At 37.6% G+C, this 20,009-nt stretch overlaps 2 protein-coding genes across 2 annotated transcripts in view; both read left to right on the plus strand.

Annotated features, from left to right (window-relative positions):
* dapk2b (death-associated protein kinase 2b) overlaps positions 1 to 10,836 on the plus strand; it is a 33,847-nt gene extending 23,011 nt beyond the window's left edge. Inside the window, exons 5-12 of the mRNA XM_082159336.1 lie at positions 543 to 672; positions 836 to 884; positions 991 to 1,017; positions 1,767 to 1,919; positions 3,868 to 3,913; positions 7,147 to 7,236; positions 8,523 to 8,594; positions 8,812 to 10,836. Of these exons, the coding sequence (XP_082015462.1) occupies positions 543 to 672; positions 836 to 884; positions 991 to 1,017; positions 1,767 to 1,919; positions 3,868 to 3,913; positions 7,147 to 7,236; positions 8,523 to 8,594; positions 8,812 to 8,937 (693 nt within the window). The 3' untranslated portion in view covers positions 8,938 to 10,836. The remainder of the gene's footprint in view (positions 1 to 542; positions 673 to 835; positions 885 to 990; positions 1,018 to 1,766; positions 1,920 to 3,867; positions 3,914 to 7,146; positions 7,237 to 8,522; positions 8,595 to 8,811) is intronic.
* LOC309490271 (death-associated protein kinase 3-like) lies at positions 3,920 to 7,140 on the plus strand. The gene has a single exon (XM_082159356.1). The coding sequence runs from the start codon at positions 4,835 to 4,837 to the stop codon at positions 5,366 to 5,368; it is 534 nt and encodes a 177-aa protein (XP_082015482.1). The 5' UTR covers positions 3,920 to 4,834; the 3' UTR covers positions 5,369 to 7,140.
* Positions 10,837 to 20,009: the final 9,173 nt, after the last annotated feature.

Below are 20,009 nucleotides of genomic sequence, written 5' to 3' on the forward strand. Positions count from 1 at the left end.
CTTCATCAGCATGCATACTGCTGAGGTGGAGGTTAACACTGATTAGCCGTAAACACACGACAAATACCATTTATGGACTTGAAAATGGAAAGCTTGTGTATCTCCACTGTTGTTTTCATAGCCATGAATAATACAAAAACATGGTGCACTAAACTAGCCTGTATTTTCTGCCAGGCTTAGCAGAAAGGTTAGCAAGACTCATCTTCAATATTAGCTATCAGGCTATAATGTTCTTTGTGAACTCAAGATGTTCCAGTTTCACTTTTTTCAATTCAATTTTTTTTCTCTCTCATTTTCTCTAGATAGAACTGAAGACAAATGTTTCCCACTTGATTTTAAAATTGAGATATTTTTTTTCCCTTAACTTCTTTATTAAGAAGTATTGATCATGTAAAATTATAATATAGTAGAACAAACTGAATAATGAATGACAGGTTCAGCGCTGGACGGTCAGACCCATAATGTCAGTGGAAACATAGCTGCCAATTGATTTAAGTTTTTGACTGTTTATGGTTTTAATGGGTAATTTAATTGTTTTTCAGCCTGAGAACATCATGTTGCTGGATAACAACATCCAACTGCCGCGGATCAAGCTTATCGACTTTGGTTTGGCGCATAGGATCAAAGACGGAGTAGAGTTCAAAAACATTTTTGGGACTCCAGAATTTGTTGGTAAGTTCAAAAGTTCATGATGTAAAATGCTAAGTGAGTGATTCATTGTCTTGGATGACACTGATGGGTCAGATGCTTCTGGAATTCTCTACCATCTTTGGACATCTTACATTGTTGTTTTGAATCAAATGTAGCTAATGCTCCTAACCTGGTTTATTTTCAGCTCCAGAGATAGTCAACTATGAGCAGCTGGGATTAGAGGCCGACATGTGGTGAGAACTTTTTAGCAGATCACGCTTTGTACTTTACAAACAGCAAGCGTCAAAGCTCGGCTATGGCTTAACCATGTGCTCTCTTCCGTCCCTCTGTTTCCTCCAGGACCATCGGAGTCATCACATACATCCTGTGAGTATGAATGATAGACAGAATGATAGACAGATTACATGGAGTTCCATACACATGGAATTAACAGGTCACATGCTGAACAGATGTATTGATGAACCACACCAATGAATAAGGAATGAGAGGTTCTCATAATGGGCCTTTCACATATCAAACTATAACACCCTTAATGTTACACCCATGCCCATGTGAGTTGTGAACATGATCGGATTAATATCTGAACGCACCCAGTATACCAGTTTATACTCAGTTTGTTGGGAATTTTTGTTTAGATTAACAAATCTAACAATAATTTTATAGAATTAAAAAAATATATATTTTGCATTATAAATTTAGATCATGCTAAATTTTTATATAGGAGAACAAACAATATCCAATTATATTTCAAAATATAATTTATTCCTGTGATGGCAAAGCTGTATTCACAGTTCACAAGCTCATATATTCACAAGCTCATAGAATTAACAGTTCACAAGCTCATATTGATTGAGAATGATAGAGGTAAACAAATATATCGATATACCAGAAAAGTGAATAATGAATGACAGGTTGAGCCTTGGGCCATCAGACAGCGACACCCAAACTGTTCCACCCATCACCATTGTGAACATAATTACAGCACTTAACAGCTGTCTGATGCGTAAACTCCTGCATGTGTTTGGATTCCACTGTCGGATCAGTTTCAGGAATTAATTAACAGGAATTTTCGAATGTGCTTGTACATAGGTCAAGCATTTGTCTTTCTTTTTCAGATTAAGTGGGGCTTCGCCATTCCTGGGCGACTCCAAACAGGAAACTCTTGCAAACATATCAGCTGTTAACTTTGAATTTGATGAGGAGTTTTTCGGCAACACAAGTGAACTGGCCAAAAGCTTCATCAAAGAGCTGCTGGTGAAAGATACAAGGTGAGAGTTCAAAACACGATTCAACCATAAAGAGAAACAACAGTAAAGGCTTCAGTGTGACTTTGGGGCTTTTTTGGAGAATTGTTTTTTCTTTTTTTTAGAAGGGCTGTTTTTGTGATTAAATCTAATATTTTTGTAGTTAAGTTTGTCTTTGAATATATTTATGCAACAATGTTTTCATTACTGTCAGGTTAATGTTAAATGATGCCTCATACCAGTTCTGTATTATATTCTATGGTGGCATCCTACAGATCTAGTGTTTACTACAGCTAAGTAGACTTGCTATGAGTCAAAGTGAAGTTTCTACCTTCTTTTTAAGCCTTATGGACTCACTTAATTTTGTACAGTCGGTCTCCAGCCCTACACATAATTTAGGCCATAAACTGGATCTTGTTTTGTCTCGTGGTTTCTCTGTACATATCTGTGAAGTATTTGATGCTGGCACTTCTGATCATGTTTGAGCCTGTTATTTCATATGATCAGCCTATCCTTTCTCAGCCTGTACATTACTTTTGTGCCTTTCATGCTACTACTGCTCTTGAATTCTTATTTCAAGTTCCTTTCAAATTCTAATGTCTCTTTTTCATCCTGTATGAACACTGAACAACTGGTTGAAACTTTCAACTCCACTTGAAATGACTTGAGTCTGTTGTTGGATTCCAGGGCCTAGCTTTACAGTGGTTCTCCTCATACTTAAAGGGGAGGACATTCTCTGTAAATATCGGGTCATTTACTTCCCTCTCTGCGCCTATCCATTGTGGTGTTCCACAGGGATCTATTCTTGACCCTCTTTTGTTTTCCCTCTACATGCTTCCTTTAGGCTCAATATTCCAGAAACATAACATAAATTATCATTGTTACTCTGACGACCTCCAACTATATCTTCCAATCAAACCAGGAAATTACTTTTCATTAGATCATCTCTTCGCATGCCTCAATGAAGTCAAGACCTGGATGACAAATAACTCACTGCAACTGAATGAAAACAAAACCGAAGTGCTTTTACTAGGTCCTGCTGCTACCAACAACTCCATTAAAACACAGTTAGGTTCCTTAAGTAACAACCTACACAATCATAGTCTATTTTGGAGCCTCTTCTCCAATTTGACAAGCCAGTAGCTTCTTTCAACTCAGAACTGTAGCAAAAGTGAAACACTTTCTTTCTAGGAAAGACCTTGACTTTGATTTGAATTGTGATTCATGCACCAATTTACTCTCGATTGGATTACTGTAACTCTCTGTACGCTGACCTACCTCAATCTACACTGTCTCAGTTACAGATGGTTAAAAATTCAGCAGCCAGATTGTTAACAGGAACCAAGAAAAGGGATCATATCTCCCCTGTGCTTGCCTCATTGCATTGGCTACCAATGGAATTTAGAGCCGACTTAAAGATCCTTCTTTTCACATACAAGGCACTGCACAATTCGGCCCCGGATTATATTTGTGATCTTATTATAGGCTATACACAGCCTCTAGGTCACTAAGATCTTGTGATCAGTTACTTTTATTGGTCCCACTTTCTCGTTGTAAAACAAAAGGTGATCAAGCTTTCTCTGTAGTTGCCCCAAAGCTCTGGAACATTCTACCTTTGAACATCAGGGCCTCTCCATCACTGGATGCTTTAAATCCAGTTTAAAGACTTATTTTTATTCTGTAGCATTCGAGAGATGCTGTGTACAGTGTGTATTTTAAATAGCTGGTGTTCTACGTTATGTATGTATGTATACATTTTGATTGATTTTGATTCTTGATTTTTATCTCCATTTCTGTCTTTTTTCTACTCCTTTTTTCTCTTAAATTCTGATTTTTATTGTATTGTAAAGCACTTTGGATCTACTATGGTTGTGTTAAACTTGGACTTGACTTGACTTCTTTTCTTTTTTCTCTCTTTAAGTTGTTCTTTTGCGTTTACCTTCAGTTTTCTTTGTCTTTGTTTTCTTTGCAGAAAGAGGCTTAAGATACAAGACGCACTCAATCACCCCTGGATTAAGGTAACAACTTGAAAATTGAAAGCATATTTATCTACGCTTGTGCGGCTTATGTGAAATGATAGCTTCTTACTGGCATTATCACATATGCGAGTGTTGAACTTTGCTCTGATGTTTAGAGTGAACTCACCTTGGTTGTACGCACATCATTAACAACGATACATATGACAAACTTCCTGTAAACGTGCTATATCACATATGCCACGCTCTGAATTGTGCAATTGAAGTGATAGTTCAACCAATAAACAACATTCTGTCATCATTTACTCACACTCATGCCGTTCCAAACCAGTTGGGCTTACTTTCTTTTGTATTTGAATTCAAAAGAAGATATTTTGAAAAATGTCTCAATCTTTGTTTTGTCCATACAATAAAAGTTTGTTTTGTCCATACAATAAAAGTCAGTGGGGTCCAATGTTGTTTTGGACCTAAAAAATCCTTTAAAAAACCTGGAACGACACGAGGGTGAGAAAATGATGCTTGAATTTTCATTTTTGGGAGAACTATCCAGGTATTCTGGTATTACCTTTTTGGCCAACTACTAGATGCACGTATGCATGCAAGTCTTCATCATGGAAGCAATCGCATGTCGATGAATTCTTCTAATCAATGATTGGACTGTAGAGACGACTCAATCCAGTGTGTACCATGCTGTTCTCCTCATCCTAACACCACCGTCCCTTTGATCCAAGATCCTTCTTCCTGCCTGGGTCTGCTGTTTACCCGTGCGTGAGTTGAGTGCTTTGACTCCCTGGTGAAAAAGCAAACTAGTTTCTCACTCATTCTTCCTCCTAATTTCTCTATGCGAAGACCCACGAACAGCCGGAGGACAGCAGCGCCACCCTAGAGGCGCAAGAGAAAGTGGAATCACAGCAGCTGAAGACCAAACGCCTGAAAGAGTACACCATTCAATCCCATTCCAGCATGCCACCCAACAACACCTATGTCAACTTTGAGCGTTTCGCCAACGTTCTGGAGGACATCTCGTTGGTGGAAATGGGTCTCGAAAATGTGGCTCAGAAGCGTGAATCCCTTCAGGATGACATTGAGGCTCTTCTTTCCATCTACAGCGAGAAGGAAACTTGGTATAAAGAGGAAAGTGAGACCATCCGGCAGGAGATCTCGCAGGTGCGCTATGAGTTTCGCAAAGTGGAGGCGTTGAAGAAAGGCCTCCAGGAGGACTTGAAGACAACCGATGGCAACTTAGCCAGCATTGACAGACGATACCTGACTAGAGAAGAGCACCTGAGCTCCGTCAGACAGGAGCTGAACGCAGAACTACGCTGGTTGCAGGAGGTTATGGGTTCACTAAACGGAGAGGCAGAGAACAGGGGCTTGGGTTCTAACTCAGCACTGAACAATGAGGTGAACAAGGCCCTGAAGGAGCTGTTGAGCAGGGCCTGTGGGGGCGAACTATGTCCTCGAGCACAACCCGACAGTCTAGCTAAAAGAGATTAGAATGCAGTTGTAATACACTGGGATTAGGAGAGTTGCGGGATGTGTAGTCAGTGGCGTAGATGGTGGAGTCGCAACCACTGTGAAAGAAATGTATAATTTTGTCCCCTCACATTTTGGGCAATAGTAATATTTTAAAGATCTAATTTTGTCATGATTTACTCACCCTCATGTTGTTCCAAACCAGTATGACTTTCTTGGGTGGAACACAGAAGAAGATATTTTGAGAAATGTCTCAGGTTTTTTTGTCCATACAATGAAAGTAAATGGTTACCAAAAATGCTTGGCTACCAACAGTCTTCAAAATATCTTTTTATGTATTCCACAGAAGAGAGAAAGTCATACAGATTTTAAATGACATGAGGGTAAGTAAATATGACATTTTTGGGTTAACGACCTTTGTGACCTATTTAATATTCATGAGCTAGGCTAATACGGTTTAAAACGTCTAAGGACTATGGCGTAGCAACCTTTTATTATTCTGGATGGCATGTATTATCCACTTTATGAAATTCCTAACCGGTCCTGCACTTTTTGGAATATGATTATATTTCAAGTGTTTAGTTTTTGTGAAAAGAAAGAAAATGAAAAAACAAGACCAAGCAAAATAAGGTTTGGCAGTGAAATGGATGAATGTGCAAGCTTCAAGTTCCCAGTTCGAATAACGCATCGAATATTGTCACCTTATTATTATTCATGAGCCAGGCTTGGCAAGGTTTATATCACAAGACTTAAACTAACAATTAAAGATCATTATCTCAACAAAACAGTTTTCATGCAAAACACTAAATTTTAAAGTCAGTTTTGCATACATTTTGCTGTTTATTTATTACTTGCTTGTTTTGTATATTCAAGAGCATACTTTTGAATTTAACGTATTCCCCAATATGGTTTTTGTCAGTATTAAAGTTTTTTTTTTAATTTATGGTCCAATACTGATCAAACATCCATAAAAATGTTTTTGAATGTTTTTTAAAGGCAAGAGCCAACAGTTGAGATGATGTCAGCCTTTATGATTTCATTCCTTTTGTCATCTTTATGCATGGGTTGTTTTTCTGTTGTTTACAGGGGCCATACTTTTGATTTTGGCCAACATTTTTTACTTGCTTTGTTTTTCTCTCTCTTATAAATACTTTTAAGTTCTCTAATTTATTTGTAAATGCACCTATTTGAAGTACTTTGAGAAACATTACATTCTCATTGCCAGTTTTAATTTTACATTTACTAAACTGACTTTTCTTTCTTGCACATGTAATTTATTGTATATTCCTGTTGCTTTCTACTTTAATTTAATTCAAAAAGTAATGTTTGTAATATGTGATGTGCATTGATTTGTGAATGTCAGCACATGGATGTTTTCTTCAGCATGTCATGACAGATGTCATTTCTTTCTACACTGAATAAAGCACTGGAATGATGATTAAATACCTCACACTGATCATTAGTCCTTCAGCTGGCCATGGTGCATTGTGGGATAGAGGGAGATGAAGTGTATTCAGTCCCTCAGGGGTGTGTACTTCTTGGAACGTGTGCAGTCATGTGCAATTGCTAAGGCATCACTTTTACCATTGCTCAAGCTTTGGGCTAGCGATTTGAACAAAGCCCTAACCCAAAATAGTGAACTTCTGTAACAGTTTGTGCTACAGACATGAGTGATACCCCAAATTGCGTGGAGAGGCAGCCTGACTTGAGATGTTTCACCTGGTAGTTGATAAAATAGGGAAATCCAAAGACTTACAGTATATTGAATGGTAACGACAATGTCATTGTCTTTCCTTTAGCCCATAAACCCACGACAAGCCTTGGTGCGACGACAATCTGTGGTGAACATTGAGAACTTCAGGAGACAATATGTTCGGAGGAGGTGGCAGGTAGGAGTTTTACATAGTTTTAGATATGGAAATGGTGCTGTATGTTTCCACAATACATTTTTACCAATACTTGTATACTGTATGTCTCTGCACTTTCTGTTCAACCCTGTTGGGACAGCTGATTGGTTCCTGCTGTATCAGCTGTCAATGAGCTCGCTGCTCAACCTTCAAGTACTTGGCCAGCATTTGCTGTAGCAGTTGCAGCGTGCTTTTAAAAACCCTCCACCTTCCCACAGCTCCACCTGTATAGACACAGGGGTGAAAAGTACAAAAATAACGCTCATAATGTTCGAAGTGGGAGGAGCCACTTTTACTAAATTGGCTATAACTCATGAACGGAATGATATATTTTCACCAAACTCGGCGCACATATGTAAGAGCTCATTCTGTTGTCGTGTGAAAAAGTATGCAAGCGACTGGCCACTTGGTGGTGCTATAACATGGAAAAAACATTAAAATGGCTATAACTACACAACCCTAAATCTGATTGACTTAAAAATTGGTATGCAGTGTCTTCGTCCAAGGTGCTAAGACTGACTTTGATGACATTCGTGTATCTTGAAAAACACAGTCAGCGGTGGCCAATGAAGTTAGAGCAGCTATCAGACAAGGTAAACGGAGGCTGATCGAAACGAAACCTGTTTGGGCCTGTTTGACTCACGGCCCTAGAGGTGCCTTAGTGTTTTTCACGTGCGTAAAGGATTGTATACCACACGATTTTTCGCACACGCCTATGAAATTCATATCGCATAGTAGAACTTCTCATTCTCAGCAACTTTGCCTCTAGGACCGCCAATGTCAATCAAATCGTTCGTTAAATATTGGAGATTATTTAAAAAACAACTTTTGCGAACTACTCCTAGGTTTTTGGCTCAACCTCGATAACTGTAAAAAAGCTTGAAAAGCTTTATTTGATCAAAAATACAGTACAAACAGTAATGTAAATTTAAAATATCTGTTTTCTATTTTTCCAGTGATGGTAAAGCTGAATTTTCAGCATCATTACTTCAGTCTTCAGTGTCACAAGGACCTTACAGAAATCATTCTAATAAGCTGATTTGATGCTTAAAAACAGTGTTGAAAACAGTTGTGCTGCTTAATATCTTTGTGTAAACTGTTTTCCAGGATTCGTTAAATTGAACGTTTAAAAGAACAGCATTTATTTGGATTAGAAATCTTTTGTAACATCATAAATGTCTTTACTGCACTACTTTACTGACCCCAAACTTTTGAACTATAGTGTTTAGTCTAAAATTTAATTAAATTTTCTCCCTGTTCTCTAATAGCTTTCTTTCAGAATCGTGGCCCTCTGCAACCACTTGACACGCATGATGAAGAAAGGTCAGCCCAAACCACAGGTAATGCATGAGCCTGGCTCAATTATACTCTGTTAAACATTTCCAATAAAGATAATTGTCTGGTTCCAGTAGGTCCAGCAGTCTCCATGTAGTAATATGACCTGTTAAATCACAAGAGTGTCCCTCTATTGTCCTCTCTAAGATCACATACTCTGTCACATTGGTATCTGTCGAATACCGTTTTACGAATGCATATTATCTTTGTCTGGGTTTACAGGACAAACCCAAGATGGGCTACGTAGGGCGCACGGTGGCCATGTTCGAAAGAGAGTGTGAGAGCGATCAAGAGGAGGAGGTGATGCAGAGAAAACCCCGAACCAGGAAGAGAAGTAGCACCTCCTGAAACTCCTTGTTGCTCCTACGACCGACTACAATACAAGCGACTCAGCCGCACTCAGGTTCTGAGTTGAACCTGCAGCTCGTGTGCCTTTTCCAAACGCACACAGGTTGGATTGTTTTTAGAAAGGGTTTGTATTTGGTTTGTTTGACTTCATAGAGATTTGTCACCACATCTATAAACATGATGCAACAAGAGTTTTGAGGCCGTGTATAAATGTATTTATGTGCTGTACATAATGGGATAGGGAAGACTTTACTGGATGTATTACAAGTTTGAATGTAAAGTTTACTTTATTTAGTTTACAATGTCGAAATACATATTAGAGATGTTTAACGTCACACATGCCACTTTGCCTTGAGCCTTGTCCGTCTTAATATGTGCCACAACATTTTTGCATTCCTTTATTGAACGTCATTTCAATGGTGCATGATTGATATAGCCAACTTCATTTATTCTGTATGAAATTTGTTAATTTTATGTGTTATTTTTATCATTTTACTGTGCAGATTGTTGACTCAAGGTGTGGTCACATTTAGCATTATTCTGCAGATATTGATGGCAGATTGCGAATCAGGAATTGCGCATATTTATGAAAAATCTCCCCACACAGATTTCATAGTGGGTTCAAGTTGGTCACACGAATTCCCACAATGACCAACAGAAAACTTCTTAAAAAGTGACTTCTGTGTGGGCTGTGTTTCATATATCGCTACACTATTGAGAATGGACCTTTTTTTTTTATTTATGCAAAATTTAGAAAATTTGCATTTGATGAAGCAAGTCAGTGTCAAATGGACTGGGTTTGAAGTCCAGTTTAAAACAGTGTAATACTCAATGTATTAGCTATTAAGTGTCTTAAATTTAGGTCAATTTTCAAGCCTGGGTCGACAATGACTTGTAAAGTTCTTAAGACAATAATGATGTTTCAGATGCCATTTTGATTTCAAAAACCTATGTTATATATTGGGAATTTACGCATAAGGTAAATTCCCAACTTTGGATGGAAACATAGCTATTGAGACATTATGGTACTTGAGATATTTCAGGTCTGCGCCACCTATTGGTCAGATGTTATCAAAATAATAAAAATTAGACATGTATTCATATCTTTTGAACCTAAAATTGCGGTTACACCATTGTCTGGCTCTTTGGCTCCAGTATTCCCTTGACCCCACATAGGACAAGGGTTTTGGAAAATGAATGGGTTTACTTTTTAATAGTACAGTAACTAGCTTAAAATTACACATATGTAAATGATTGTATCACAGTGCCTTGAGGCTGAATGTGATTGTTGGACTGAAAGTGTGTCATAGGCTGCACGCAGTGCCCTGTGCTCTACATACAACACCATCAGGAAGAGTTTGTAGTATCTTATTGTTCCCAGGAATGTGTTCTATACAATGGGCTAATAAATCTCAATGTCATTTTCTAAGTGGGCTCGGAAGTTCCAATTTAATTCTTTAAAAAATTGTAAGAAATACAGTTGTTCATTCTGCTAGAGTATTAAACCTTAATTGATTTTAAACCAATTTGCAGTGTGTATTTATACATTACATACCTGTTCAAAACTTTTTGTTGACGTGTATAAACATGACTATGTTCAGTGCATGTTAATGTACCCCTGTATTGCATCATTTCCTGTGCATCAGTCACATGATTGGTGGTGTTAGGGGACTAAACATTATTGTTTACCAGTTTAAATGCCAGATTTTCCTCTAAGTGGAAAATATTCGTAAAATGTGCCTCAAAAAATGATCTCCCTTATATCCATTTATTTTATACTCTTGATATGACTCTGTACTTGTGTTGTTCACAACCAATGTGAAATGAAAAGTTTACTAAGAATAAAAAAAATGCCCCTTTTGTACAAATAGGAGAAGTAATAAATGATTAATATATTTATTGAAGTGCTTGTTTGATTATTTTCGATTCACTAGTAAGGTCAGGAAATTGAAATTAAGAAGAATTTCATTAAATCTTCATGAGGTGCATCATGGCATGCTTACTGACAGAGTTCACGGCTGCTTTTACTATCTGCTCATCCTCCAAAACAATAAAAAAATAACCTGATGTTCATATAATATATTATAATTAATAATTATATCTTAAATATTAAATGCTTGATTCATAAATTGCAAATGTCTGAATAATAATAAAAAGAATTGCATTTCTGTACAGAAATTCATATAGGAACCATTTAAGTTTGTTTACACAGTTACAAACATTTCAGCCTTTTTATTAAGATTTTGAGAGCATATGAGCGGAGTGGAGCGGTGAGAATCTCCGCTCATCGCTCACGGAACTGTTCACCCCTCCGCTCCCCCGCTCAAAGCTACATCAGGCCGCTCCGCTCATTTTCGCTCAGCGCTCAACGCAGTTTGCTTCGCGCTCCACTCAAATCGCCCCCCGCTCGCTCAAAAAAAGGAAAAAAATCTACATGTATATCACTTGTAGCGGTCCCCAACCTTTTTTGCGTCACGGACCGGTTTAATATCAGACAATATTTTCACGGACCGGCCAAGGTGTGGCGTATAAATACAACAAAATAAAATGATACGAACGGCATAAAAAATGGGGTATTTTTTTAAAATAGCCTATAATAATAAACGTGAATCCAATATGTGTAGGCCATATACTAGCAACTTTATTAGCAGCGTCCTCTAACATCTCGCCTAAAGACAACTGAGAAAGTCTGAACACAAACAAAATGCCCTCAAAAGAAAAAAATCTCCATGTTTTCGGTGCTGATACGTTCATGTAACATGTAGGCCTGGGTGGCACTGCCAATAACGCACCTAAAAGCTGTCACAACGAACCGGCAAAATGAATGATTATGTATATGTAAAATATAGCAGGAGACATTTTAATTGTTTACTAATAAACCATTTTTTTTATGTCTGTGTCGGCTGGAAAGATGACTCGCGATCTTCGCAGTATTGAACGCCCCAGAGAGAAATGCACATACGGATTACATAAGAGAGCAGTCTGTTTTCTTTCGTTTTGAATTGTTCTGTTTAAAAGTAGACATTTCAAGCTTTATATATAGCCTATGTCTCAGGTCTGTCAGGCAAGTAGGCTATAGGCCTACGCTGAGTTTCGGTTCATTTATGAGACAAACTCCAGGTTCACCCGCCGGCGCCTTCGTGTCGTGATTATCTATTTTCTAATATATTTACTTATTTATTAAATCCAGACAATAATGGTTGATGAAACACTGATCAAAATTAAGATACAATTAATACAAAACGAAATTAAATTTAAAGACAGGCTTTGTGCTTTCTGTTTGAGGTCTCAGTGAAAGTTTTAAAGCAGTCTTTTAGTGCCGCTGTCAGAGCGCTCACGTCCGTAACGGAGAACTGTCCCATCTGTAACATTTTTATTTTATTTATTTTTTTATAAATTTCTAAATATGCGACTTATAGTCCAGTGCGACTTAGGCTATGCCTATATATGTTTTGTATTCTTCATGGCGCATTTTTTGACTGATGCGTGGCGTGAGCGGAGCGGAATTGGAGCGGGAAATAGGGCGACGCTCCGTCCTTTTGAAATTGCCGCTCTGCGCTCTGTCCAAGATCCGCCCGCTCACGCTCCCCGCTCGCTCCCGCTCCACTCCGCTCACATGCTCTCATGTAACATAAATTCAAAGTCAGTACAGGGTGAACTGACTGCTTTGGGCTTGTGTTATTCTGTAATCAAACTTCTGTGTCACAATCACAATATTATATAATATAATATTGGAAATATTATAAGGAAACATGGAATTAGTTTCCATTGTTATGCTGATGACACTCAAATATATATTTCATCACGGCCAGATGAAAACGCAAAATTTTCCAAATTGACAGAGTGTGTTAAAGATATAAAAGATTGGATGACCCGTAATTTTCTTTTATTAAATCCAGACAAGACAGAGGTAATACTTATCGGTTAAAAAAACCGCCCACAAAACCTCGCACAATACAACTTTAACATCATAGGATGTCCTGTTACTTTATCCTCTACAGTAAAAGACCTGGGTGTTATACTCGATTGCAACCTGTCTTTTGAAAATCATATTTCATATGTTACAAAAACAGCCTTTTTCCACCTTAGAAACATTGCTAAGCTACGTAATATGCTATCAGTTTCTGATGCAGAAAAGTTAGTTCATGCATTCATGACCTCGAGACTGGATTACTGTAATGCTTTATTAGCTGGTTGTCCTGCATCCTCAATAAACAAGCTACAGTTAGTCCAAAATGCCGCCGCTAGAGTTCTTACTAGATCAAGAAAATATGATCATATAACACCGATTTTATCATCACTGCATTGGTTACCTATAAAGTTCCGTATTAATTACAAGGTATTGCTACTGACCTATAAAGCCCTAAACGGCTTAGCTCCAGTCTATTTAACGGATCTTCTATCGCCCTATAATCCATCGCGCTCTTTAAGATCACTAAATTCTTTTGGTCATACCTAGGATATCCAGAACCACCAAAGGAGGGAGAGCATTCTCACATTTGGCTCCAAAACTCTGGAATAGTCTTCCTGATACTGTTCGTTGCTCAGACTCGCTCTCCCAGTTTAAAACTAGATTAAAGTCGCATCTCTTCAGCCAGGCATTCATATAATCCTACAGTTCAAACTACAATCCGGCCTCTAGCTCATAAATGCCAGAGGAGAACTGGCCCCCGACTGAGCCTGGGTTCTCCCAAGGTTTTTTTTTCTCCATTAGGTCACCTGATGGAGTTTTAGGACACCATTAGGTCACTTGATGAAGTTTTTCGGTTCCTTGCCACTGTTGCCTTTGGCTTGCTCAGTTGGGGATATTTTGGGGATATTTAATTTAATTTTATCAATCAATAAATTCCTCTTGAAACAAACTTTGTTGTATTATTTTAATTTAATACTGTGAAGCTGCTTTGATACAATCTGTATTGTGAAAAGCGCTATACAAATAAACTTGACTTGACTTGACTTGACAATCAGTCTGTTAGTAAGAAAGTTTGCCCTCTCGACCAGGCAGTCTGGCAGTTTCACAACAGCAGTGTAGTTTGTGGTGAACTTTATATGATCTGAACTAAATAAACTGCCATTAGAGAAGTAGGCCAGTGGCAATTTGAAAAGTATCAGTTGGAAGAAGTGAACCATTTTTTTTTTTTTTTTTTATCTCACCTCTAAATCAGTCTGGCCAGAGCAAAGTGTACTCTCTGAAACCAAGGGGTCTTGAGTTTAACGTGTGTGCGTGTGTGTGTGTGTGTGTGTGTGTGTGTGTGTGTGTGTGTGTGTGTGTGTGTGTGTGTGTGTGTGTGTGTGCATTTTAATTTCACAAATTTCTTAATAGCAATGAGCTGAATTTTACCAAGTGTGCCAAAGTTTGTTCCATTCCAGACCATTGCCCTACATATTTCAGTAATCTTTCCTTATCCCATCTAATTTGTTCTGGTAATGTATTATTATGTACAGCCAATGTGCTATTCAATGAGATTAGAGTTGTCATAATGTCATTAATGCCAACCTGTTATGCAAAATTCACTTTTTCTGTGGTGTTTGAACTTAAATGTGTCAAGGGTGTGTGCACAACCACCCTATAATGATAGAAATCCACACACTCCTCTTTTTTAATCCCCATAAGTCATAAGCAGTGTCTCAGAGCAAGCCATTTGCAGATTGTAACTATTGTAATGTCACAAATGCATAGGCCCCGCCCACGACTGACTCTGCCTTATTAGCATAAACCCCGCCCTGAGTGAGCTGTACACAGTCCACCATGTTTATCTCCTCGACAGAGCATTTAACAGCAGCATTCAGTAAGAAATGTATTCTTATTAAAGCAGTGAGCAATTTTCTGTTTTTCTTTTGTTGTTTGAGTCATATTAACAGCATATTACAGCATATATTACTGCTGTCACTTTAATACCCAGATCTAATACATGTGATTTCTTTACTTGCTGCTGTTTACGTTCACAGATATAACCGACGGTGTTTATGTGAACTTAGTGTGTTTTTGACATAACCTTGTATGTATTTGACAGTTTAAGCGCAATAAAACGTGAAAGAGAACTTAGTTTAAAACTCACATGATGCTCCTTCTGACATCCAGCTTTCTGTGCGCGTGCTTTGGGTGCGTGCGCTCAGAAAACCATATATCCGAAGATTAGAATGATATGGCTTTAAAACGCATGCAGTTATTAATAAACTTTCATGATGATGAAAAACTGCAATGTCACATGAGCGTGACCGCGATAGAGATGATAATCAAAACCAAACAGATGTTTTAGGTTTTGGCAGAGTATCAATCTCCAAGGCACGAGCTGTAAAGGCTCCGCCCTCTTCTGGAAAGCAGGGCGGGGAGCAGCAGCTCATTTGCATTTAAAGATACATGCATGAAAACAGCATGTTTGTCCTTCTACTCAGGAGGAATTTACAACATGGTATAGTAAATGATCTGTGGAGTATTTTGAGCTGAAACTTCCTTCTGGGGACACCTGAGACTTATATTAAATATTGTAAAAAAGTTCCCCTTTAACAGCAACAATGTCTCAGATTATTGGGTTGGTGTCTTTTGTTTAATTCAATCGAATGATTGGGTTCTTGATTTAAGAATTACCTGTAACTCAGAGCCTTTAGAAAAGTTTCTGGCATGTTATCAACAAAAGAGTTTTACTATCCTAATTATGTGATAAGACCGCTGGGGTGGCCATTTCTACTCTGCAAGTGTGTGCTTTCATTTTTGGTTTATTATTTCAACAATGATTCTTGAAGAACACCTTTGGTACACATACAAGTCTTTCTTCAACAAATATCCGCATAACTGCTGAAATCTGTTACTTTTTCCACAAACTTCAAGCTGCTTTTCGGCCTTCAACTTATCAGATTCCTGTTGAATTATGGGAGAAATCAGAAACTCCGATGACAGCTTAATGCTTCACATATCTAGCTTATCTTATCTGCTGCTTCCAATGTATTTTTAACCATCATAGCATCATTAAAGCAACTATTATCTGGCCTCAGATCAGTTTGTGCAGGTGTCAGTGAAACTGATATCTATCTGTTAATGCTTAAAACAGAAGATGAATAGCAGTTGCTGGAATGTTGCTGTAAGCTTAAACCGTGGGTGGATGACTAAGAATTGCTTATGTGGAATTGTTAACCTATACATATTTTTTTTTTTGCCCCAGGCCATTACATATCTTTAGCAAAAGGATAGTCCTAAAGCTATGCGAATTATTGTTTACAGAAGCACTTGTAGGTCTACATATTTTCATCAGTCATTTAGGCTACTTCTGACCTTAGATAACTCAAAGTCTCAAACACATGCTGAATGAGCCTTTGAATTTCAACAAAAACATCATAGGCTATATTGTATTATTATTTTATTTTTTTTATGTAATCCCTATTCAAGCATAGTCAAATTTAGCAATGAATAAAATTGATTAACTAGGGTATATTCAAATGATCCTGCAAATATTTCATACATATAGCCTAGCTCTGGATGAACGTGTCAGTTAGGCTATAGGAAATTCATGACATGACGTACGTCACGATCATCATTGGCTAACCAAACATCGGCACACACCAGAAGTTATGATAATTGCAATGACAGTGCCACCTACTGGTTAGACATTGTATCTCCCATAGAAGTGAACTGATGCTTGAGTAGGCTACTGCATTTCTATTTATGTATAGTTTAAATTATTGTTGTTGTTGTTGTTGTTGTTGTTGTTAGATATATCCTATTGTCCTTGGGTGCAATCTTCCACTTCTTGTTTTTTGGGGGCTTTTTAAAATTATTAAAAAAATAAATAAAAATAAAATAGTCTTGACCCAACTATTGCTGAACACTGCAATGTAGGCTATATTTATTATAACTATTAGGCTATATTTGTTATAACTATCTGCAAATCTACCATTCGTTGCCATGAATCCGTTAATTTGGACACAGAATGTTTGATATTCAGCTCCATCTATTGGTTGTCCCCGTCAAACAGAAAATCTTATGGGTTTGACAAAGTATTTTATTTTTATAAAACACATAGCATATAGCCTATGCCTATTTATCTGTTTTCTTTTTCATATATATTTTAATCTATACAATGTAAGAAGGACAGCCAGTGTGAAAATGTTTCATAATTGAATGACAAATTAGAAATAATATTAAACGCACTACATTTGTGCTAAAAACATTCTAAGGCTAAGTTCAAGATCACAAGATGATAACACAGGCTGTATTTGCTCAGAGTCATTTTAGAAAAAAAAAATATTTCGTTCTTGGTGGAAAAAAAATCCCTTTGCCAGAAGCTGATTATCACTGAAAACCTTACAAATGTCTCCCTCTTTTGGACAAAAAGTGGACGTGTCGTGCATGATTAAAGTGGTTTCCCGCCGTTATCAAAATTCCGCGCGAACTTTGCAGGTCACGACTCACGAGACACGCGGGTTTCTACAAGGATTCGCCATGAGAGCCCTATGCATGAGAGACGAGTTCAACTCTTAAAATGTCATTATTGTCGTGTGTACCAGCAGTATAACACAGGTAACTTAACATTGGCACATGCTTTTAAATTAACAGCACAAAAACAACCATGTCCATAGCTTTTTTTTCTTCAGCGAGTGTTGCCCACAGGAAAACAAATGCAAGGAGTTTAATAAGATTTCACACATGCCTCACACTTTCTCCTTATCCAAAACCAAGTATTTAGCCGAGACAATAGTATTACTTTGATTATTTTATGATGTACTTCTAGAAAGTTGATATTTTAAAGGATAGTGCCTGACAGGTGATCATTTCAAGCCAGACAACAACTAAATAAAATTGAATAAAGGGTTTATATGAATGTGGGGAGCAGCTCGTGTAGGCCTATACGGGATCTCTGGGAAACTCTTGTGTGATCCATCCAGATCTTATTTGGCTGCACTGCAAACTCTTACCATCTGGACGTGGGCAGCATGCTTGCTAGTAAGCAAATGTTACATTTGGATTGCATGGAAATCCCACTGATGTAACTGAACAGACAGTTCCGGCAAATGCTAAATGACCCAGTTTCACGATTGTTAGTAATTAGCGATTCCAATTAAATAGACCATGTATGTATTGTATGATATGCCATAAGGTAACCAGATTTCTAAAAACAGGCCATATTTTTTAGCCTTGAAGACTGTGTGATTGTGATTTCCCCCTCAAATTCTTGTTGACTGATGATAAATGATGGGAAAATCAGGTGTAAAGTGTGGTGGTAATTGTCTTTAAGTGTATTGTTAAAGGCAAATCATTTTCACTTTTAAAGCTTCACCAAAAATTAAGAAGAAGAAGAAGAAATAAAATAAAAAAGTGCGACCTCAATAACCAACTATTTGTTAGTTGTACGATTACTTGACTGGTCCATTCCTTTTACATATGAAATAATGGGTTCGACATCTTCATCTAAATTTGACTCATTAGATTGAAATTGATATCAGAATTGGATTTGTAGATGGTTGAGTGCTGCTGAATTATATGAAGATAAGGAGCTGCTCATCATCAATCATGCATGACATCCTTTGGCTCTCTTTCTCTCTCTCTCTCTCTCTCTCTCTCTCTGTGTGTGTTTGATCATTAGGTTGGTTTCTGGTCAGATGACGACATTGAGGAGATGAGTTTCTGGAGGGCCCTCTCCATTATTCATTCAGGTCTCGTATACCCTATTCTTAGAATAGATGTTAATGGACATGTCCGCTCAGGTCGCTCTGTTCCCTACCTGTTAATGTGCCACATTTGGGGTAAATGTTACTCTTTGTGACAAGTCTGGGATCAGTTTTGTTTGCCTTATACATGTCATAGAGGGATTTAGATTAGCCAATAAATAAGTAAATTAGCCCCAAACATATCTACAGCCTAAAACAGCAAACTCACCATTTTTATTGATAAACAATCTCTGGACATTAAATCAAATTAAATTTTGTCTGGAAGGTCAGTCTCAGGAACTGCTGTCTTCCTTTCCTACACTGCAAAAAATGCTTTTCTCACTCAGTATTTTATTCTTGTTTCCAGTCCAAATATAAAAAAAATCTTAAACCAAGTTGCATTTACTAGATCAGTAAAATGCCATAAGATATTATGTCTTGTTTTCTTGGGGGGGAAAAAAATCCAAATTAAGTGAGATTTTGCTTAAAACAAGCAAAATTATCTGCCAATGGGGTAAGAAAAATGATCTTAGTTCAAATGGAAACAAGTTTATTTTTCTAACCCCATTGGCAGGTAATTTTGCTTGTTATAAGCAAAAACTCACTTTGATCATGTTGATTTCCCCCCCCCCCCCCAAAAGCAAGACATAATATCTTACGGCATTTTACTACTTTAGTAAATGCCTCTTGATTTAAGAATTTTTTGATATTTGGACTGCAAACGAGACAAAAATACAAAGTAATTAAATATTTTTTTGCATTGTAATCGCATTCGATTAAATTATTGATCCAGCTGGAAAGGCGATTCATTGGTTTCTCAATAGAATTGATTCAGGGTTCTTGCTCTGGCAGAAATGGGGGCGGAAAGCATATCTAGGGCATTAGATCTCAGGGGGACCATTAGGCCTTTTTCTGGGTTAAAGGCATGACTGAAAGTCTTGGGCCAGAGTACTGAAGACACCAAAACATGCCCTATAAAGTGGAAAATGTTTGCTTCCAATAGTGCACTATCATTCTGTAATGATACACACTGAGACGATGAAGATGGACCCAATTGCAGACGTTGATTGCAGTGCAGAGGCAGAGATGTGGTGAGTAGAACAGGGTAAGTATACAGGACAGGTAAGGATGCTGGCCGATCACACAGGCTTTTCAAATAAACATGATAACAGAATATGGAGCATTCACAGCACGTGCTGGAGGTACATGCGAGTAATGCATAAAATTCCTTTTCCACTTCATAACAAAACTTCTTACAAAATCACTGGCATGCATTTGAGATCAACTTGCAGATCATAATAAAACCAAAGATTCAGGTAAGCAGCTCAATATATAACGAAATCACTGATAAACAAAGTCACTTATCGTCCTGTATTACTATATATATATACAGTATATACACTGTATATGAGATTTATTAATTGTGCTAA

This window comes from Leuciscus leuciscus (genome assembly GCF_965113295.1).
Source record: "Leuciscus leuciscus genome assembly, chromosome: 25".
Lineage (NCBI taxonomy): Eukaryota > Metazoa > Chordata > Actinopteri > Cypriniformes > Leuciscidae > Leuciscus > Leuciscus leuciscus.